The 24,101-nt window shown below is 36.7% G+C and overlaps 1 protein-coding gene across 1 annotated transcript in view; it reads left to right on the top strand.

Annotated features, from left to right (window-relative positions):
• Positions 1-24,101, top strand: part of EFL1 (elongation factor like GTPase 1) — a 61,825-nt gene that overhangs the window by 26,448 nt on the left and 11,276 nt on the right. The window contains exons 15-17 of the mRNA XM_005419610.2: positions 15,809-15,940; positions 17,984-18,131; positions 21,805-22,817. Of these exons, the coding sequence (XP_005419667.1) occupies positions 15,809-15,940; positions 17,984-18,131; positions 21,805-22,817 (1,293 nt within the window). The remainder of the gene's footprint in view (positions 1-15,808; positions 15,941-17,983; positions 18,132-21,804; positions 22,818-24,101) is intronic.

Below are 24,101 nucleotides of genomic sequence, written 5' to 3'. Positions count from 1 at the left end.
TTTTTACAGCACAGTGAGCTACGTCAGTGATCATTTGTGGAAATGACCTCATGTTTTCATTTGAAGAGCCTGAATGCTATGCCCCTTAGTCTGCTTATAAAAATTGCTTGGAGCATGCTTTTTTCCTTTGGTGTGTTGTATATTTTTAAAGGCAGTATCCTCTTTAAAACTAGAATGTCAGCATTTTTTAGTAGGTGTCTGTAGTGTAGCTGTTTGCTCCCTCCTTTCCTCTGATGTGGTTCTAAGGGAAACCATCTAACTTGCCTTGATTGGTGGAAAATCTCTAAAGAGACTTTAGTATCCATTACTAAATGAGGAATTGTAATAGAGGAACCACAGTGACTTCAGTTTTGTTCTCAAAGTTAATAGCATTCCATTTCTAAGAAAATCCTGCCTGTTAGTGCAGCTATGAAATGCTGGATCAGGAGTGGGAAACTTCAGTTTGGGACATCAGGGCATTGGAGTCAATGTCTGAGAGACTCAGCAAACAGGCCTCACTTGAGGAGTTAGTGTTTGAGGCTCAGTTTTTAACAGAGGTGTAAATTACCTGATTTAACAAGGCTCTGTATTTAGACTATATAATTGAAACTTTTATCCCCCTGTACAAAATGGCATTAGGCTTTTCTTCCTTCTGAATTAAATATGCTAGAGAATTGCCTTTCCAGAAGTTGTTGCTGTAGAACTCAAACTTTCAGAAAGCTGTTTTGAAGGAACATTTCCTTTATTTCATGTGACCATGGGTTTTCTAAAATTCAGACAGTGAATTCAGTGTCATTTCAGAAATAGGTGCAAAATAATTGCTTTAAGCACAAATGGGTTTGAAAATACATGCCTTTCTGCATGTAAATTCATGTATAGTCATTCAGACATGAGAAAGACACCATAAATCAAATCTATTTAGGAATGTGTCCAATTACCAATGCAGAAAAGAAGTTCTATATTAAAAGGATTTGGGGTTTTGCAGTGTTATTTATGGAAAATACATCTCTCTGGCTGCTGTGATGGTGTACATGAATCAAATCCTGACATCTTTGAAAAGATGTGTGTACTTTTAATCATCTGGCTATTCCTTTCTCTGTTTTTGGCAGATAAAGTTCAATTCTATCAGATGAATTAAGTTGCAGCTTCATTGCACATGTAGCCAATTCATGTACTGAAAGGTAGTTGTGAAATGTAGATGTTTGTCAGTATAAAGTCATGGTATACTTGGGGGCAGGTAACTAAATAAAATTATAACTGGAATACTGCCTTGTAGGTGTCATTTAGGCTGGACTTTTACTCAGGTGTGCAGTTGCAAAGATACAAAAGGTTGTAAAAGATGACATTAAATCAAAAAGTTATCCATGTGGATAATCATTACTTTCTGTATCACAGAGATGTATTTCACATGTGTGTGCAGTTCTGTTAGTAACACAACTTCTCTCTTGCCAGGCCTCAAATACAGTCCTGCTTCTTTATTCTTTGCACTCCTGAGCACTGTGCTTTTCCCAACACAACCTAAATAACTCAAATAATTGTATTAATGACAGAAAATATTCTCATTCCTGGTATTTGTACTGTTGAAAGTTACCATGTGTAGCACTTTGCAGGGGAGGGGAAACTTGGATCTAGAAGTTAGTTTAGTTGTCTCAAAATGTCTCTCTGTACCCTGAAGTGATGGATAAATAAACATGGTTTTTCTAGGCAGTGTAAGCGTTGTTAGTTACATCTGCTTTGTCACTACTTTTTGCATAGTTCTTCACTTCTGAGTATTTTCTTTTAAATCTTTCCATTTTCACCTTTAGTACTCCAGGAAGTTGCTCTCTGTGTGTTTAGCAATAAAAGATTTTACAGTTCTCTTGAATAGCTAATCTTCTCTGTTTCTGTATAAAATCTTTTCTAAGGTTCTGCAAATTTGAAACTCCTTTATGTGGATTTGATTGAAAAAGGCTTTTTCCCATCTTTATACTTTAAACAAGTATCCTGTGAACAAAATAGTTGTAAAGAACAAATTTAGTGATGTTCTGTTTTTTACTGAGTTTCAGTTTCTTGAAGCATATGTACAACTCTCTGATAAGGATTATATTTTAATTTGTATATTAAATATCTCAATATTTGGGGCATCTGAGTTATGATGATTCCTTGACAAATTAGGGTAATTAGAGAATTGTCATGTAATTTCCCATGTTTTTTACAAGAACTGGCTATAGGAACCAGTTAACTTGTTTTATTCTTAAACTTTCTTACTCCCATTTAATGTGAAGCCAGAGGGCACTGTTTTTCATACAATACAAAAAGTTCTGCTATTTCAACTTTGGATGAAAGTCTCATATGGATACACAGTACTGTCAGTGTAGTGGAAACTTTGGATTGTAGTTTTTAATGTACAGTTCTTCATGCAGAAAATCTACAAATGTTTTGACTCTAAATTAAATTAATCTCACCGAGTAGCCTGAGAGCCAAAAATCTGCAATCAGCATGGTTCCTACTTATTAGCTCGACTTGGAAATGTACAGGTTTCAGAGGCAGTGTAGTGTTAAGTAAAGCCACTGCCATGAAAACGTCTTGTTCAGCTTCTTTTTTTTTACTTTCTTTGTCCTGAGAGAAGCTACTGTTTTATAGAAAAGGAACTCCTCCTTGAATGTTTCTTTAACTTTCGTGGCTACACTAATTGCCTTCTGCTCAGAGTAATCGCCTGACTGTAGAAATTAGGCTGGACCTCCCTCAGCTGTTTTTGGAGTGTTAACGTGGCTCTGAAATTGACCCTTTTTCCCCTAAGCTCCCCAGCCCAAATCTTACTGTTAACCTCTTGTTTTCCCTTTCTATTCCTTTTTCCTTCTATACCTTTTTCTCTGTATTTCTGTTATTCTACCTCTACTTTTAATTTGTATTATCTCAGTTATCCCATGTCAATAAAGTAACACTATATGAGAATATTTTAGTTAACCACAGCCTAAGCAAATGAAAAAGCTCTTCTTTTAACTGGCATTATTTATGCAAAACCACTAATCTGTGAGGGCAATTTACTTGAACGTGTTCTAAATTCCTGGAGCACTTCCTAATGTGAAGTGTGTGGGGGAGAGGAGCAGGATTCCTGCTTTCCCACCTGGTGTGGAGGAGTGTTCCTCTTACTGTGTAGTAGCCCTGGTGCCTGTAATACACAGCATCCTTACAATAAATAAATTCCATCTGTGGCTGTGAAATGCCTCCACTTCTACATTTGGACTAGGCACAGAAACTTTCATTTATTCCTTTGGATGTTTCTTCTTTGCTTCCATTGTCTGTTGTTACCAGAGCTTCTTCAAGGAGTTCGGAGAAAGCAGTGAGGGTTGCACTGAGGGCACGGGAGTCGGAGTGGGGAGACCAGTTTGGAGTCGTTTTTGCACATAACCCCACTGAAGGGACATGATTCACAGAGAATCTCAATCCTGTGTAACAAACAGCAAGGTTCAAAAGTCAAGAGACTGTTAACAAAGGCTGTGCTTCAATGACTTATTTTCTAAATATTATCCCAGATTTGGATGTTGTTGGTGTCTCAGCTGAAATTGCAGAAGTGTTGTGAGGGTTGTTTGGCCTGTGTCAGGCTGTGAGTCATGGAGCTGGCTTTGTCTGGGCTGTGAACTGTGGGGGGGACTTAAGGCACAGCTATATTTAGGATTATCAACTGATGTCAAACTGTGGAGCACTGCTAAACAACACTGTTAAAGGGGCAGCACTGGATAGTTTAGGCTCAAAGTTTAGATTGTTTGTAGTGCTTTTTGATTCAGTAAATAATTGGAAAAGCTGGTATTTACTAGAAGTGTTCTTCAAACCAAGCAGTGTAAGTTTCAACTCCATTTATATTTACCTAGTAAAACTATTGTAATTTCATGGTCAAGATGTATGATTTGAAAAGAGCAAGCCTACATAGTACTTCTAGTTTTACATGTTTCACAATCTGAATGGTTAAGAACATTATGTATAAAGAATTGTTACATTTCAGTCATAGACAAGAAATAATGTTTGAAGGGCTGTAAACATTGAGTTTTTGTTTTAAGATGCAGAACACTTGCTCACCTTACTTTAATTGTATTTTAAATTTTGTCATTAATGCCTGGAACCAAATTTAGATATCTTTTTGCATCTAATTAAGACTAAAAGAAGTAGGATTCTTTTCTAAACTTTCTTGCTTCCTAATACCAAATTCCCTCCAGTGAGGTCTGTTATGTATAGGGGCAGAATTTAAGAGTGGTTTTTAAAAATTAGAAGTTCCATTTTCCAAGGCTGCCCCTCTGTCATGAACTGTAGCTAATGTTTTTTTTTGTGGGGTTTTACATTTGGTAACCTTCCTTTTTCATGCATGTTTTGGTTGATAATCCACCTAATTTGGTGGAGAGAATTTTATATTGCAGTCTTTGCTTCTGGTCCTTGTCTGGGGGAAAACAGTGAGACTGCAGTAGGAAAACTGCAGGGAGTGTAAGGACCCCAGCTGTGATGTGAGTCAAAGCTTTTCCGACAGAATAGAGGTAATTCTTGTCATCCCAATAAATTTGAAGTCAGGAAGTTTTTCTAAGACTCTTGATGTTGGTTTAAGTACACTCATTATTGATTTGAATGTAGCCAGACTTGTGCTGAGACAATGTACTGATGGGAAAATAGAAAAGCTTCACTCTGAGTGTGTGAGTTTTACAGTTGTTAACGTATGGGACATTAGTCAGTCAGTCTGTTACTGACATTTTAAGCTTCAATGAAATGCCAGCTTTGATACAAGTCTGTTTCAGTGACTAACTGCATTTCTGAAACATAATATTGAGCAACTAATACTCATCCAAAGGCTTGATGTTTTCCAAGTGTCATATGTTCAGATTTGTACAATATTGAAGTATTGGGTCACCAACTGGTGTGAGCTGCGTTGCTGTGAACTCATTACTGTAAGTGAAGATGCAACCTGCTGGTAGTCCTTGTTCCATCACTTATTGCACTTACACAAAGACTTTCATGCCCATTCCCCACTCTTTAGCCTGCTGGAGCTGATGATGAGGACCAGGCAGTTGAAAGCACACGTGGTTGAGAAGCTCTCAGAATGGGATGTAAAACGTCTGGAATCCTGATGGTTACATTTTTCAGAGCTTTTGCACAAAAGAATAGTTGTTTTGTGATGTTCAAATAGAAAGTTCTCTGAGCAGTGTTGCTAACAAAGCCTGGATTCCTGTGGACTGATGTCCTTAAAATCCTCAGCTCCTCTCTCTGCTGCAGTTGTGTCCCAGTTGGCCGCCGGGCTGCGCGTGCTGGTCGCCAGGCAGCTGCTCCAGGCGGGACATATAATGATCGTGTTTGCCTGCCCTTTCTTCAGTGAGATCACCAATTTTGGTCTCCTTTCAGTACTTAGCCAATGATTTTACATAACTTGTGGAAACTTAATTACACCTGAACCCTCTGCTCTCTCTTGCTGGTGAACTTAGTGGAAGTTGACAACATGTTTAGAAGTTGTTGAGGGGAGCCTGTGTGATTACAGGAGTTGAGTTTACTTTGGAAATGGGACTAAAAACATACTCCATTTTTAACAGATTCTTTTGTGTCCACCGTGCCATCAGGAAGTATGACATACTGTGTTGAAAGCCTTGCCTCTAAACCAAAAAGAGTAATTTCAGTGCTCAGGCATTTTTAGCAGAAATGCCTCTCATTTTTAGTAAAAAAGGTTTATCTATCTGGAACTGTTCCAAAGTGTTTAAAGCTGATACAGAGCAGTGGCAAATGGCCACGTTTCTTCTGTTCAGAAAAGCAGCTAACTTTTTTTTTCTGTGTGTTTTAAGGTTTTGCTTTGTCTTGGAGCAGCAGCCGAGCCACTGCTGCTGCCTGAGGGTTTCACTGGATGCCTCATCTGTGGGCTCTGCTGCTTAGGCAGCACAGTGTCAGCCAGCCTGGCCTCCTTTGGGAGGGCACAGAGGTGGGGCATGGACACGAACTCTTTTCACAACCTAGAGGTATTAAACTGCTCCCTCTATGTAGATGGGAAAGAGGGAAAAGGTCTCTCAACTAGTTTTTGGAGATGCTGGTTGTTTAACCTGGTGTTGCTGTTGGTGTCATCGTGCCATTGGGGTTTCACTAGGATTAATATGTTGAGTTGCCTTTTCTTGGACAAAATGTCAGAAGCAGCCTCTTAATTCATTGATAGTTGAGGGAGTACAAATTGGGTGAGAGGGAAAATTGCTTTTTATTAGATTAGTTTTACTCTGTTTATTTAGTATCCTGAATTGTGTCACCCAGAGTCTGACAAATGCTGGTGCTGGGGAGCCAGAAGTGGGAACAGGCTTGGTGCTTTAGGGGACAGCTGGCTGAGGGTCATCCAGCTGTATTTGGGATGGTGTTCTCAGACTGCCTTTTGGGGTTGGGGTGTCTTTTCCTTTTATCCTTGAATGCAAATGAATGGATCAGTGAGCAGTGATATTCCTGTAAGAAAGAGAATTAAAACAGGATTTTCCAGATGTTGTGGTGTTAAAGCTCCACCCTGGTATCTTTTGTCACTGTGAGGCATGTGCCTATTTGTACCAAATGAGGACAGCAGTGTAGGAGATGTTCTCAATGCATATAGACTCATGTGATGTAAATAAAATTAAATCTTATTAGTTGTTTTGTTGGGATTTGGGTTTTTTTAGCAACAAGGCATTAAAAATCAAGATTCGTTCTATTTAATATCTTCATTTTAAAATAGAGGAATGTTTTAAAGCTCAGTTTAATAATGTGGTCCTCTGCACTAGTCCTAAGAATTCTCATACCTTAGGAATGATCTCTATTTCTTTCCCATTTTTTTCTTGTCCTAGAGCTAATGGAAGTTAATATGTTGCAATATTTTAGGAAGTCAAAATTATGCAGACTGCAAATTACAGTAATAACTCTCGATGATACATTAACTGAAGTAATCAGAAATTAGGGTGAAAATTACAGTCTTCTTTCCTTTGGGGGAAAAAGGTTTGGAGGGTAATAGGAGGATAAATAGTATTCCTAACTTTTAGGGGTTTTTTTTACATTTTAAATATACTTGATTTTGGTATGCTTGGTTTACTCAGAGGCAGGCTGGCAGTGAAGATGACTTTTAAAATCCATTGTTTAAATACAATTTTGTGGAAAAATAAGAATTATTTTCAATCTGAAGTCAATATTAATGGCCCTGCAACAGGTTTTCGTGTGGCAGCAACTTTTTTCATACTTTTTTTTACAATTTGAGTGCATTTTCTGTTTATTTTTAATTAGTTTAGCTATTAAACTGGAGCCTGTGATAAATAACTCATTATCAATAACTTCCTAGGCTGCTAATATAACAAGTGTATTTAAGACATCCCTGTTCCCTCTAATGCCATCTGTTTTACACCCGTTATGTCAAACAGTCCAAATCTGAGACATTTGAAAGGTGCTTTATTTGGTTAGAATCCTTCTGATTAATTATTTCCCAAAATATTACTGCTTGTATAACTACAAATGAGCTACTTAAAGGTTTCTTTTAGCTTGAAGTGAAATTTTATATTCTTCTTTATCCATCTTGAAAATTACTGTATTTAAAGTAAACATCAATTATAATGCAGGCTGAAGCAGTCCATTATTCATGGTGCTTTGGAAGACTCTAAGCCATATTTCCCAAGGCAGCAAAATCAGGCAGCATAAATCACTTATAGACAGATGTGTTGGGGGTGGGGAGGCTGTCTTTAAAAGAGAGCATTAGGCATTGGGTCAGGTCTTGGAAAATTGAATTTTAATTAGTTACTTGCATGTCTTACAAGTTAACAGGATAAATGGTCAATGGCTCAGGCATTTCCCACAGGATATTATACACATTTGGTAGTCAGTGTGCTAGTTCTGCCTGTGCTATCTGGAATATCCTCATAGCTGGTTAGTCTGTATTTGCATTTATCTGATGTATTGGATGATAAAGGCCTTATGTTCTTTCTTCAAGTAATGAAATATAAATCACATATATTGGGGTTCTACAGTTAAACATAAATCAGCGCATGGATGGACAAAATTTAATGAGTTTTTGAACTAACTGCCATTGTCCTTTGTAATTGACACTTTTAGTAGTAGATTCTAAATTCCCCATGTACCTGGGATATGTAATGCAGGATTTGTAGGAATATGTTTATGTAGCTTTTCCTAGGCAAACATGACAAAACTTCCAAGGCTTCTACAGATTAAAATTAATTCTTTGCAAGATCAGTGCCTGAAGGCTTAATTAATTTTAACATCTTATAATTGATGCTGGGAAGTAACAGATGTTAGTTATATTTTACAATCTTCCTAAATCTACTGTTTAGGAAAACAGTATATACATGAAGTCTGCCCATTTTCAGGAGGCATTACTAGAACTGAATAAAGCCTAAAATGGCATTTGCTCTTTGGCTGGTTTGTAGATTATGCTATAACTAGTTTGATTTATGAAGAAATCATTTGATGTTATTGATCTAGTTATTTTGTTCTGTTACAGGAAGCATTTGATCAAGAAATTAGAAAGAATTAACTTTTCTATTGTGCTGAAACCCCTAATGAATTTTAGATCTTTGTTCATTTGCATCTTGCCTCTAGTGGTCTCATAAAAATAGTAAAATATTGTATGAGGGTTTATGTCTTCCCATTGTCTACTTAGAAATAAATATTGAGCTTTGCTATGTGTTCAACTAGAAAGGCTTTGCCTCCATCTCCTTTCTGTTAATGTGAAACAGTTTTCATGCTCAGTCAGAGCACAAGTGATTCCATGCTTCCCTTCCCAGCCTCAGGCTGCTGCCTCCCTCTCCTCTGCCTTCTGAACATCCATACCTTCCAATGCAGGTGAAATATTAAAAAAAACCTATTGAAATAAATTGAGAAGTGATTGTTTTGATTAATACTTCTGATATCTATTCTCTTCATGATCCTATAACACATGGTCCTCTTTTAATAGGTTTCTGGAACTGAGTATGTGTGCACAGCTAACGTTTCAGTGGTGGTCCTGCAAAAGATTGTCATACTTTTTTCTAATATAACTAGCCAGAGAACTTGGCTTTAAATAACTTTCTCTCATTTTTAAAGTGTAAAATAGCAATATCAAATATGTCTTTGCTAGATGACTGCTGGAGATTCGTCTTCTGCTACCTGAGGGAAGAAATTTTTATCTTTTGGTATATGTTCCTTTTACAAACTTAGATATTCATATCAAGCCTAAGTCTGAAGTATTTTACCAAACACTTTAATGTTTTGTTGAGTTTTGTTGATGGATGAGGGTGTTGGTGGTGGTGGTGGGGTTTTCGTGTTTTAATTTTTTTTTTGTTTAATAATTTTCTCATTTTACCAGTAGGAACCAGCAGTGGATGGCCAGCATGTGTGAACATGCAGGGAGGCCTCCAGAGCTACGCCTGAAACATTTCTCATCTTCACAGAAAGATACATAGAGTCTTCAGAGAGTGTAGTTAAAGCTATGTTGAATAGAAGACTTTCTTTTTTCTAAGAGTATTGCTGGGCAATTTTTTTCCCGGCATAAAATGCTTCATAGGAATTCAGCTGATCTGTTTTCCAGTACAACATGCAATTTCATTTGTTTATTTATAAAAGCACATTTACTATTACTAAATAAAAACTCTCAACCACAAATCAGCATTTCAAAAGACTTGTAGATTATCAAAGTAAATATGTTGAACAACTATTCCTAAATTCCATGTGTTTGGGACAGCAACCATTCTCAATTGGTATTGAAGTTCTGGTAGTAATTTTTTACAAAAATTAAGTAAATTCAGATGTGTTGTTGTCTGGTCAAATTAAAATAATCAATTTAAAGTAAGGATAAATCTAAAATTTGGTTTGTGTTTCAGAAACCCTTGCAGAGTTTTGTATGGCACTAAATGCTTCCCACATGCAGTAATGGAAGCATTGATTTGACATACAGGCTGTAACTGAAGTGAGCTCCAGTGCCTCTGTGGTCACATTGCACACAGATCTGTCCACATATTTACTGTTGTTCAGGGTTGCTGCTTTCAAGTGATGTCAGGTTGAGCTGGTGTGTGGAAAGGAATTTTAATGTGGGGGCTAAGGCAAAATATATTGCATATATATTGCTGAGGACAGCTACTGACCATTTTATAAAACCACAAAAGGTGCTGTTCAGTGCCTTTATCAATAATGCTTTACAGTTAAAAGGTTAAAGTAGTTTTAATTGGAGTAAAGATTTTTTTTTCCTTTTTTCATTTTTTTTTTCTGTGGAGTTACAAGTGCATTGATTTCATAATGCATAAAGATGGATTCAGGCCTGTTACAGACCTAAGTATGAAATTCCTAGATTTCTGTGCTAAAATGACACTTAAACATAAATGTTGAAAAATTGGAATAATTTTCTTCAGTCTTGAGCTCCAAAAATTAGTACGGCATGATAAATGAAATAATTCTGTACTGTAAGAAAAACATGATTATTTGAAATACTTTCATCTTCTGTAGTTATTGGTCTCATTAAGCAGCTTAAGGAAACCAATATTTCATCTTGACTACAACAGTTTGTAAATCCAGAAGTCGGATTTGGAGTGTTAACAGATTTTGGTTTAATTCTGTTTACTTTAAAGTAAATTTGTATTTTAGCAAGCAAATTTCTGACTCAGCTTTGATGTCAGCTTTGTCACACAGACTGATTGCAGGTAGATCTCAAGCCATTCACTGTAACATATTAAAAATATTACTGTTTAATGTAAAGGATATTTTTTACAGTTTCCTTGAAATTGTTCAATGTCTCGTCTGAAGAAATATAGAAATGTTCATAATTAAAATTGTAGCTCAATCAACACTTAAGGAAATGTGTGTTATCATGCAGTCTAAGGGCCTAATGAAATATATGGTATTTTTTCCCAAAGATACTCAGCAGAAGATAAACGAGGCTGGTTTACTCATTATGTGTGTTTGCAATCCTTCTAGAAACTATAATCTAGTAATGGGATATTTTAGTGGAATGTGCTGTTAAGAGTGTATTCTTGCTCTCCTTGCAGCTCTGAAAGCAGACAGCTTTGTTCTTTGAACTGCTGTTTTTTTCCTGAAAGAACTCAGTGGGGTGCTCCAGCACTGTTTCATCTTTCACTTCCTGAGGATTCAGTAGTGAAGTACTGAGTTGCTTCTTGTGTCAAAAGCTGCTTATTGCATTCAGTGTCTTACCACAATTGTGCCCCTTGGGGAGAGGGAGTTTTGTTCTAGCATTATTTTAATATGGCTGAGTTTCTCTCATCTGATCAGAAAGTTAGGCTCAATTTCCCCTCAACTGCTGGGAACTGAAAAGTAAAATTTTATAATAAAATTACACCTGAACACTTTGGTATTGAGAAACTGAATTCATGTTAATCTCCAGTGCATACTCATGTAGAACTTAGGTTTTTGAAACTCAGGGAGAAACTGGGACAAATGGTTCTACAGTCTGTTGGATACTGGTGATTTTTAGAGATTCAGCTCAAGAAAAAAAAATGGGAAAGTGGAAAAAGAAAATGTTGAATTAACTTTTCTGTAAAGTGATTGGATCTGAGAGCAGCTGAAACCGTACACATACCTTACAATCTTCTTTTTTCCGTACAAACAATTTCACTTGCCTAGAAACAAGTAAGAATTGAGGGGGAAGTGCACAATTAGAGATGAGAAGAGGAGGCTCACCAGCAATCTGTGCTAACATGTGGTGTGTATTATGGAAAAAGTTGATGAAATCTTAACTAGAATGTAGTCTGTGTCTTGACTTACATTCGCTTCTCTTCTAGAAACAGTTTCTAATATAGAAAGGTCAAATTCTGCCCTCAGATGTCTCTCTGCAGTGCCCATGAGATACAAGAGAAACATGCTTAAAATCTGAGGTGATAAATGTATAATAGGAGTTATTCTTAAGCTGTAGTAGTTACTTGTCCCTGCAGTTAGTCATATAATCTCAGTGATTAGTAAAACCTTTTAAGATTCCTCAAATGTAAAAGGCATACTATTGTAACTGAGTTTAATCCTACCAAAAGCCACCTTTTCTTTACAAAATCTCACCTTCCCTTTTTTCTTTTTTTTTTTTAATTAGAGACTGAAAGGCTGAAGGCTGATGCTTAAAGTTTATCTGGCTACAATGAACCAATGTTAGTCACCCAATAGGTAACAGTGTGCTAATGGTATAATGTTTTGTAGTCTTCATCTGGATACTGGCAGAAGGCAAATTATTTGCATAGATTCGAGGAAGAATGATGATTGATATGGAAGCATTTTCCTTGATTTTTTTATTATTTTAATATTATTTGGCAAGTATAGTTTGTTCTTCTGTTTGTTTTGGTTGACCTTTAGCCTATTTACTTCAAAAATGAACTGGAAATGAACTGGAAACATCTAGAGCCAATCATACTTTTAAGGTGGATTTGTGAATTTGTTTTCTCATACATATTTTTTCAATCACATTTTAAATATGTTTCTTTTAAAATGTCCCTCACAGGGCACAATAAAAATATTTGTATTACTGCTCAAAGAAAATTATAGAGGTGTCATTGTGTTTGTACAATCCCGTTGAAACAACAGGCACATGCTCACTTTGAGATTTCAGATTGTGTAGATTTACAAACGTTTGCCTTACACCTACATAATTCACATGAATTATGGAGGAGCTTGCATGGTCTTCACTGTTCCATAGAGAAGTGCATGGAGCATTTAAACCAGGAGCTTTATATATTGTAAGGTCCTAATCTTTCTAAGGAGGTATCATTGATAAGAAATGATAGATTTCAGTGGAGACAGAGCCTTACTGGGAAGATTACCATCAGCCTTCTGCTTTCCTTAGTTCCTTGTGGTGTTAGTCCAAAGCCTGACAAGTCTCCATTCCAAAGCAGCCCGGGATTCCTAAGTGGTGATATCATCAGTGAGAGAAGATAAAGATCGACTGAACTAATGTGCTGAGGCTAGTAACAATGTGGCAGAAGTTAAAATTTAAACAGCTTTCATTCTTCTTTGTTTGATTTTTCACACTGCAAACTAAATTATTCCCTTATCTGATTGAAAAACTTTAGCATGGTGGTAGTGTCTGCCTCATTTTTTTTCAACTTGAAAGAACATTAAAGGCCTAAATCTTTCTACATCAAGAGAAGCTAATTACAGATACCTTGAAGTTGATCTTTTATGTGTTCAGGTCTTTATAGCTGAATTGAGCTGGAAAAGCATACTTTAAAGGCAGCAAAATTATTGTGTAAGATGTAGTGGTTACCAGCAAGACGTAGAAGTGAAAAGTAAATTGAGACTTGTCTTAAAACTCCTACTCCTTTTGAAAATTTCAGCCATGATGTTCTTATCTCTTTTTACCATTTAGCTTCTATCATATGCTAATATCTGGTGATACAGGTAGATATATACTTGATTCATTATTCTTATCTTCAAGGGCAAGTCAGAGAAGGGACTAAATAAAAAAAAAGAACCTTTGTAAATCTCAAATTTCACCACCTCTGTAATAATTCTCCCTGAACCATCATCTGGTCTACTTTTAAAAGCACCACCAACCTCTGAAGGTCTTACTTACCATTATCTTTTTTAAGGCTTAATCTTTGAGTGATTTTTCTAAGACCTTTCAAGTAGCATATTGCTTCATATTTGAGATCTGTGATCTCAAGTAGTATGTACAAATTTCAGTGGTCTGGACAATAACTAACTTTAAGATTTATGTATCATCATCATTAGTGGAACTCTCCCATTGATGACATGTGGTACTTTGGAATTAGTTCTGTTACCTCTTCCTGTAAAATTATTCCGAAAACACATTATCAGTTACTTAGTAATCACATTGTGCAAAAAGAGTATCCAAGAATCTTTATAGATTTTTTCCAACACTTGTTAATAAGAATTTTTAAATTAAATAGATTCAGCATGGCTGGACACAGATCTCTGCTAGCTCACACACTTCAGCAATTAAAACACTCAGGTTGTAAGCCTAACAGATTTTCATGAAAACTGACAGTTTTTTATTTTTAGTGTATTACTGGTGCCAGACACCTATATTTCATGTATTTTTGCCTTCAAATGTGAAACAGAAGAGCAAAAAGCTTCGATTTTTCTTTATAACAGTAAAAGTACAGGAACGTGTTAAGAAAAGAGTGAGTCTGTCTGAAGTAAGATTTGGTAACTTTATTTCTCTGGTTCACATTACAGTGTGCAAAGAAGCTGTTCACCTCCCATTCTAAATCATTTTCATTTTACCAGCTGGAGAAGATCAGAATAAAATGGACCCATCCCTTTTCTCAGTCCCTGGTGGTGATGATGATCCAGCATTTGTTTTTCATTCAAACCACATGTTGAATAAGTGAAAAAGAGGAAATACATGCTGGTCATAGGTCAGGTGCAACACAGAGTTTATACAGATTTATTTTCTTTGTAGCATCTGCAATCCTGCATTTAAAGCCATTGAATGTTGTTCTGCTTCCAGTTATTTTGAGGCAGGTTTTCTTATATAATGACATTTTGGGTTTTGGATTACCCTGCTGGCCAGGCATCCAGCCTGCAGAGCTGGAGGAACAGCCTGATTCTGCAGCTGAATCTGCAACAGCACTCAAACTCCAGACCTCAAACTCTTGCATGATCTCATAGGGTGGAAGCTGACACTCTTTGTTTCTGGCATCAAATGAAGAAAGCTAAGCCAAAAAAATATTTAAAAAATGGAAAAGTATTAGGGTGATAATGGAGAGTTGGGGTGAAGATCTCCTTGGGCATGTAGGAGAGAATAAGGAGGAAGGAGCACAAATATCCTGCAGTCTACAATGTGAATTTAATTTTTAAGAGGATATAGATTATGAGCTGAAGGTTTCAGTTTTCTCATAGCATTACAAGTTACATGCTCATTTAATTTATACTCCATTAGAACTGCAAAGCTCATTGCTTATGATTGAAGGAACATCAGGAAAAGTGATTGTATAAATTGATATCAGCTTTATTTGTTGTCTTTATTATTCACACACTTCTAGTCGTGTTTTAATAGCTTTGACTGAATTATGAATGATGTGCAGTTGGTTAGGAATTTGAAGGCAATAATTTCACATTCTCTTAAATGTGCCAGCCAGCCAAAACTCAGTATGCATTTACAGCAGCTATTTTGCAGATTTATAGCTAATATTTTTTTTCTGTATTTTCTCTTATCACTATAATTTAATCTGACTTTTCTTCAACTTGTCAGTATTATAATGTATAATAGAATGAGAATTAATAGCTTACAATGGGATGAATTCATTTTTACAAGAATCAAGTTGGACAAAAAGTGAATCCCAAATGGAGGGGGTGGGAAGGAAAAAAAAAGCATTCTTCACAATAATAATAATAATAATAATAATGAAGCACTGGAACAGGTTGCCAGCAGAGGCTGTGCAGTCTCTACTGTGAAAAGTGTTTAAACCTTGAGAAGAAGGTCCTGAGCAACTTGATGTAATTGTGAAGTTTGCCCTGCTTTGGCCTGAATGTTGGACTGGATGACCATTGCAGGCCTCGTGCAATCTGAATTTTTCTAAATTTAAACCACAAGAATTAAATCTGAGCTGTACAAAGGCTTGGACATATTAGAAGGGAAAAAATTCCTCATGTCCTTTCTGTTCTTCAGAGCTATAAACATGCCTTTTAAAATACTGAGGGAATGCAATGGGAACTGTGAGACTAAATATCAAATGTCACACCAGAGACTTAAGGTCCCAGTTTATGGACAAGTATCTTAACAGATACTTGATATGAACAGTGAGGAATTCTTGAATCCTCCTTTTATAATTAGAATGATTTCACCTTTTATTAACTTCATGGTCATGTTTTTAGTCTCATTTAATATGACAGTTGGTGATCTTTTTTTGTTGTTTTGCCTTTTTTTTCCCCCAATTTCTATTAGGAATAGGAGGCCTGCAAGATTTTGTGCTGAAGTCTGCAACACTGTCAACGTCACCTGCTTGTCCACCATTTACACCTCTCAACTTCGAAGCTACCCCGATTGTGCGAGTAGCAGTTGAACCCAAACATCCAAGTAAGCTTCAAGAGGGATGGGGATGGTAACACCAGCTCAGTGTGGCTGCAGTGCAGCTTCCAGCCCTCAGTGATTTGGATAGTTTATGAGCTATGATAGTTTATGTTCAGTTGCAAAATACTCTGACACTGAGATTACATGTTTTTTAGAGAGCCATTGGACAGCTTGGCAGCTCTTTGTTTCATGTGTTTGGGTAACAGATAATCATATATTGTACATTGTACGTTTGTTAAAGTAGTTTTGAAAGTATTGGAAATTACTGGTTCTGCAGATTGTAGTATTAAGTTCAAAATATTAAAGGAATGTAATTCTAGAACTACTGACCAGTTTGGGGGTAATTTTTGTTCCTTTAGAAATAAAGCTGGATCATTATTGCACCATTGCTTAGTTTCTCCTCCTCAGTAGATTCTGAGTTTATGATCTGAACTAAATTTTTAGGAAGACTGAAAGTGGTTAAATGTGCAGAAGTCTCCTGAAAATTCACTGTTGCTTGCAGGAACAGGAAGACAAGCAAAATGTGGCCATTGCAGTTGCCCAGAGAGCTGTGTGTATTCTTGCAGTGGCCCTCACACATTGTCACATGTGTGCATTGCACTGCCACATCAGACCTGCTTCAAAACTACATCTGCTTATGTTGAAAAATGAGTCATATAAATTATTTCTCAATGTACATTTTACAAAATTACTGCATGTCTTCACACTCATGTCAAAATCTTCCTTTATGATTGCCATAAGCTCCAAAAGAAAAAAGTACTCATCACTCTGTGAGCTTAAATGCAGAGACAAAATTGAAAGCCTGTGTTCATCTCTGTTGGCCATGTGAAATAACACTGCAGTTTTTCCACTTTTCATTTATTTTGTTGTTTGTTTTTCAAGGATATTTTTCTATTATACCCTTACAAGCTCAGCAGTAAATAAACAATATCATCTTTCTTTTAATAATCTCCGAATGAATGACAACTTTAATGTTCCTTCTGAATATGAATACACATTCCTGGAAACCCCTGGGGTATTCTCTACTGCCTGTGTAAAATAAAAAAAGAATTCCTAATTAATTTCTTTAAATTGTGTTCATTATGAAAGGCTGCTGACATGGGGTGTTTATGCATAGCTTTGATGTAATCTAGCCAAATTTGACTCAGCTGTGCTTGTTCATTCTCCATTAACTTTAAGACAGCTCATTTTAAACACCTTCATTTTAGGGACAGCTGTGATTTGTTTCACTGAAAAGCTCTCACATTCCTGATTTTTCCTCTTTTCAGATTTTAATTACTTTAAAGCTTTCTAGTGGCTTACAGCTACTTCAGAATCCTTCCTGTGCTTTATTTGCAGTTATGCCTTCTAAGTAATCCGTATGGAATACTTTTATTTTAGTAAAGTTAATATTATTATTTATTTATTTATTTATTTGGAGCATTTTAAGCATTAGCAATTTAGAAGTTGCTACACTTAGTTATAAAAGATTGCAAGGAAATGAAGTTATTTACTGAAAGATGACTTTAAAAAGTTGTCATAGATAAGAAAGGTTATAATTTGATAATTTGTGAAAATGAGGAGTGAAGTCTTGAATTTTTTAATCACTTCATTTCAGTAAAATTCAGGGGTTTTATTGAGTGTGAGCTGTGCATGAGCTGTATCTGAAGTTAACTGTGTATAGGAAGCAACATAGCACAGTCATAGTCAATAGGTGACCTGTTCTACTGAACCTGCTGTAAAGCTGTGTAAACAAAAAATGTGCAATCCATTGAAGTGTGGTGTTATATGGTTATATTTGTGTGATGTGAATTTTGTCATCAGTACATAAATTGTTGATGACAAATGCTGAGTGCAGCTTATGTTTTCAGTTGGTGCTCTCAAACCTCGCTACTCTGTGTGACTCATAAGCAGAAAATTGCCCACTGAAAGTTTTTGTGTATTTCTAAAATACCCATTTGTGTTCAGGCTTCCATAAAAATGAGTGTTACTATTTCTCAGTTTAAGTCTATCCTATTTTGAGTATTTCTTTCCCAGTATTCCTTTGTTAATAATACCCTGTTTTGCCAGGTGATATGCCTCAGCTGGTCAGAGGGATGAAACTTTTAAACCAAGCTGATCCATGTGTGCAAGTTTTAATCCAGGAGACAGGAGAACATGTGCTGGTGACAGCAGGAGAAGTTCATCTTCAGCGCTGCTTGGATGACCTGAAAGAAAGGTTAGAGGGGCAAGGAGGAAGAAATATTTTTAGTTCAGTAGGTGTCTGTTGTATTTCTCTGTCAGATGGGTATCTTTGATTTATATTCTGGTAAAATAGAGCTTTATCCACAAACAGTTTTTACCATTGAGTCATAAATGTACCTTTTTGTAGCTATAAAATTTATCTGTAGTTTGGCAGAAACCACTAGTTCATTACTTCTATACATCTAACACAGACTTGGGGCACTTTCTAGAAATTATAAATTGCAGTACTTTCAAGAGTCTAATTAAGAATGTAATGTGGCATTTGTACAAAATAAAAACTGAGGGGACTCATGTCTCATAAATGAACTCAAAAAAATCATAAGGCACCAAGACCAAAATTGTATGTGCACACTCTATCCTGTGCCTTTTCTCGCTGATTTTTTTTCAAAGGTTAATCTGTTCTCATTCATGAGTAGTATTTTTTTTGCAAGCACACATGCATATATTTAGTATCCTCTAATGTTTCTTCAAATGGCAGAAGAACAGATGTCTGAAACAATCCCTTCCTGTAACTTCATTTACTGAAACATTTCTGATGCTCCTGCCACATACATTTACTGGCATTTTCTTCCTAAACCAAAGAGCAAACCTGATGAGTGGTTGAATGTTTGTCTTACTGTACCCATACTCATTTTAGTTAATATAAGAGAGCTGTAGTTTCTTATGAAAATGAGACTGGATCACTTGTAAAACTGGATGTATGTTTTAATGGTTATTCTCATTACGCTTTAGTGCAACATATTTTTAATGCTTCTAAAAATTTATTATTATTTATTGATATATTTTGCTCAAATGTAATGTGTTTGAGCAAAACTGGTTGTGCCTGCCTTTAGCTGCAGTTTGCATAGCAGGATTTTATTATTGGCAATGGTCGAAATCTGAAAAAAAGAAAATTAAAATAGTACTCCATGACAGGGTAATAGGATTATAGTGAGCAGCCAGTAGGACTGACTTACATACATTTATGTACATTTTTATCCCTAAACTTGTGTTTAATGTACATGATTTTGGAGGCTTTTATGAGTTGTCATCTAATTTGTCTTTTGTTAAGAGAATGATATTCTGTAAGAAGTGACCATTTTGCACCCCTGTGCCTGTGGCATTGTGAGCAGAAACAAGAAACATCTGAAGGCACAGATGAGCTGGGTTCCCACCATTGTCCTGCTTGACTGTGGTGCATGATTTCTCAGTTGGGTACCAGCTCCCAAAAGGAGTTGGGAGCAGGTGTGTTCACTACAATGCTCATGCTCCTTCTAAATTTCTCAGGATTTGGCATATTTTAGTTGCCATTCCTCACACACCAGCTCATGGTGATGCCTTGAGAGGCTACCTAGAACAGAGGCTAGACAGAGTAAAGAAATAAAGTAGGTATTTATTAAAAAGGCCTTCAGAGGACACACCTTGGGCAGTACAAGAGCCTGGCTACACCCAAGATGGACTCTGGGTGAGTTTTCTCTAATGAGTTTTCACACTTTTGTAAGTTTTGGTCCATTTCCATATTGGGGTTAATTATCCAATTGCAGCTTCAGGTTATGAAGTCCCATCCTCCCAGATTGCTCTCCTCAGTTCACTGTTATTTACACTTTTTGGGCCTGAAGCTGCATTGGCATCCTTGGTTCTGGGGCTGGAAAAGGATTTTGTCTAACTAAACTGTGAAGAGAACTTGCTAACACTTTACATGGAATTCAGAGTGATATACTCATGCAGTACAGAATCTGGAAAATATGAAAGCTAAAACTTAAGGCATCAGTGGCACAAGAATTGTCCCTTCCTTCTCTCCGTATTTTGTAGAAGAAAAACTCCAGAATGGGATTTTTGTCTTGCTGCATTCCTCATGGATTCTGTGTTAATTCTGACAGTGGTAAACTGGCACTACTTAACTATTAAAGTGTGAAGAAAAGAAGTTGTGCTCTGAAATGTTAATTTTAGTTAGCTCCCTTTGTTTCTGTATAAATGTTTAACTTCTTCTAAGTGCGTATAATTTGGAAAAGCAAGTGGTGAACTAGAGATCAAGACAGCATATAATAACCTTAAAATGTGACCCACAAGTTTTTCCTCCAAAATATTGGCAAAGGTTATTCAAAATGCTTGAGTCACATTTGAAGTAAGAGGGCAGGATACTGATGTTGGCATCTACCACAATTGCATCAACTGGGTTTTGCAGATTTGATGCTTTTGGACTCGTTACAGCCGTTGGAGAGGTTCTGCTGAATTCAAACTACATTGCATTGTCAAGATTTTATTCAGACTTTTTCGAAGGCGCATATTTAATTTTAGCTTTCCCACTGTGTATTTAGAAAATTATGTTGAAGTGACACTTATTGTCATAGATGTGGAGAGACATGGAAACAACTAAAAGATCAGTCATCTGTGTTCATCTAAATGATTAAATATGGATGTTCTGCTTGATTTCACCAATTTTATATTTTTTGTTCCCAATCAGTTCTTTTTGAATGGAGTAAGAAATTAGACCTTGTAACTTTCAACATTTTATTTTCTGCATTGTACAATAGAAATTTTTAGAGATTTCTTTCCCAGGAGCATTGCAAATACTAAGCATGAGGGGATTAAGTTGCCCATTTCAAAATGAGAAACAAAGAGAATTAAGGTAATGGTGACATATGGGTGGGTTTGTGTTTGGTTTTTTGGTATAATGCAAATTCTGGAAAGAACTGCAAAAGGGATAAATCTTCTGGTTCTGACTCTCGTGGAAATAATCTTACAATTGTATTTGCTTTTCTTCTGCAACTTTTTTTATCACTGCAAAAATTTACTGGGGCATAGGAAATTTTGATTAGTCCTTCTGTTGTCATTTAATGAACCTGCTCAGAGCTCGTGGATGGTTAAAGAGGATACAAAGCTCTGATCTTTGAGTCTGTCAGATAATAAATAATTCCTCCTTTTTCCTTGCTGTAATTCACAACATTTGACATACCTAAAATCACCTGACTTAAAAGCATCACTTTATAACATTAAGCTTTTATAATAGTGATTATCAGACAAAGCTCTGTTAAGCTTTCCCTCTGCTTCACCTTCTCTGGGCATCTCCCTTGTGAGCAGTTGTGCTGGCTCACACCAAGTGTCCATCTCTGTCTGAGCAATGTGGCCAACAGCAGGGATAGGAGGAGTAAATGGAGCAACTGTGATGCTTTCCCAGGCCTCTGTCATTTTCAGTCCAGAGCCCTTTGTGGTTTGGTTGTCAGTTAATCCTGGTCAGCCTTTCCCATACCCCATGTGGTTTTGTAGGTCTCTGTTGCACCCTTGGAACATCTGAAGGCTTCTTGTCCTTGAGCTCCTTTGATCATCTTTATTCTCAGTTTTTTTCTAGTTCTGTTTTGTTTGAGGGCAGAGAACAGCGCATACTTTCCAAGATGTGGGTGAACCAGTGATTTATGCAGAGGCATAGCAATGCTTTTGCTTTTATTTTCTTGAGTTCCTTTCCAAATATTTCTGAAGACATAAAAGGCAGTGCTTCTTTTTTGAAGTACATAAAATTTGAGTTTGAAATGCATTACCTAGTAATCTATGTTGCAATCAGATTTCTTCATGAACATCTGTTCCGTGTTAAGGCCGTTGCCCTACCTCCCACCCCCAAGTTTAAAACTATTTTCAAGACTTTAAGCTAATTCTTAAATTTTGTTTTGCAGGTTTGCAAAGGTGCAGATCAGTGTGTCTGCTCCTATTATACCCTTCCGAGAGACCATAACAAGACCTCCCAAAGTCGACATGGTGAACGAAGAAATAGGAAAACAGCAGAAAGTTGCTGTCATACACCAAACAAAAGAGGACCAAAATAAAATTCCTGAAGGAATTCAGGTTGATTCAGATGGGCTTGTTACAATTAATACTCCAAATAAACAAGCTACTCTCAGTGTGAGAGCAATGCCACTCCCTGAGGAGGTAACTCGACTTCTTGAAGAAAACAGTGACTTAATTCGAACTATGGAACAACTCAACACATCTCTGAATGAAGAGAAGAAAACACATGAGATAAATCAGAAGACTCTTGATAGAATCAAAGAATTCAAACAAAAGTTGGAGAAAAATCTTCAGGGAAGAAAGTGGAGAAATGCTGTTGATCAGATCTGGTCATTTGGACCACGGAAGTGTGGGCCTAATATTTTGTTACATAATTTTGGGGGCTATAAAAGATCTGTGTGGCAGTGCCTTGGGAACTGTGTGAAAGAAGTAGGTAAATACAGAGACTTTGACAACAGCATAGTGAGTGGATTTCAGCTGGCTACACTTTCAGGTCCCATGTGTGAAGAGCCTCTCATGGGTGTTTGTTTTTCAGTGGAAAAATGGGAGATAAGTAAAGCTGGAGATGCTCTGTCAAATAGTAGGCAGCATTCAGGGGAACTTGATGCCACAGAACATCAGCAAAATGAAGATAATGAAGATAATACTCTAGCAAGCAGTTGCACTGCTGAAGGTCCCAGTGCAAATGAACACCAGGGCAGGAACCAAAGTGGCACAGACTCACCTGAGAAAATGAATAGGCACAAAGGAGAATTACCACTTGCAGATTGTTATGGGCCTTTCTCTGGACAGCTGATTGCCACCATGAAGGAAGCCTGTCGTTACGCTCTGCAGGCAAAGCCGCAGAGACTCATGGCAGCAATGTACACCTGTGAAATCATGGCTACTGCAGAAGTTTTAGGTAAGACTGGGAAAATAAACCTTTGCCAAGAATTTGCCTTCTGATTTCTAAGGTGAGACTGAATCAGAAGGTATAACTCCATTAAAGGTTTTGTCAGGATTCTTTTATAGTTCTCCAGTATATTCTCCAATGGCTTTCTAATGCCTGTAATATTTACACTATTCTGAATGAGAATTCAGCATTCTTCGTGCTTATCTGAACCATAGATATAAAGAACAATGCTACACCTTTGTGAAATGCAAGATACAAAATGTTGCCTTTCTGTGGAGTTCTTGTAAGACCAGCTTCAGTAACCATGAATATCAACACTGTGCCTCATAATTAAGCCTAAGTCCCATGAAGAGAAGGGAAACCTCTCCTGTTTATTAAGGGAGTGCAAGATCTTAGCAAATGCCATATCAAGATTTTTAATACAATAATACAAAAATAAATTCAGGGAAAGGAGTATTAAATTATTGTTGCAGTCCAGTTGGTAAATTTGTATTTTTAAGTAGCATCTGTATCCTTCTGGTATGCAAGTTTTTCAACCCAAATGGTGTCACTGATATTACCTTACCACTTACACCTACTTGAACTTGTTTTTATGACCTACTTATGACACCACTTAACTGTATCTGTTCTTGGAGTGTTCCATGGGAGTTGCTTGCATGCTGAATCTGATCCAAAGGTTTTCTTTAAAATGAACTTCCAGTGCATTTAAGCTGTCAGCAGTTTTACTTTGTACTAATCATGGCACAAATTGCAGCATATCCCACATACAATAATTAAATATTTGGTTACTTGTGAAAACATCTCAGCTGTTGTGCACACAGTCATACTGATAGCAGTCCAAAAACTAAAAATTACAGTTGTTGTAATGAAAATAAATGTCTTTTAGTGAACAACTGTTTTGTGCAGATGCATGATCCTGCTCTTTGCTGCAGGTACCCTGTAGCCGGCCTGGTAAAGGGTGTGCTGCCATGGGCTTATGGGCACATAGGCTTTAACATCCCCTACTATGGCAGGGAACTTTGGCATTTCAAACTCTTTTCTAATGTGTAAGATTACTAATAGCTGTCAAAACTGGACTGTGTATTGTTCCATGTTGCTGTTCCAGAAGCACTTTGGCACATTACTTCTGAGTCTCTATATCAAGCTATAAGCAAGGTACCAATTTTTAGACCTCAGAAACATATAGCAATAAATTGCTATTTTCCAAACTACTCAGTACCCAAAAGGCAGGATTGTTTACACTGAAGTAATAAACATGCATTGGCTCATCTATTGTGCCATAAACCCAAATGG

This window comes from Geospiza fortis, unplaced genomic scaffold (assembly GCF_000277835.1).
Source record: "Geospiza fortis unplaced genomic scaffold, GeoFor_1.0 scaffold171, whole genome shotgun sequence".
In the NCBI taxonomy this organism is placed as follows: domain Eukaryota; kingdom Metazoa; phylum Chordata; class Aves; order Passeriformes; family Thraupidae; genus Geospiza; species Geospiza fortis.
The sequence above is the reverse complement of the archived record's forward strand: the minus strand, read 5'-3'. Positions and strand labels throughout refer to the sequence as shown.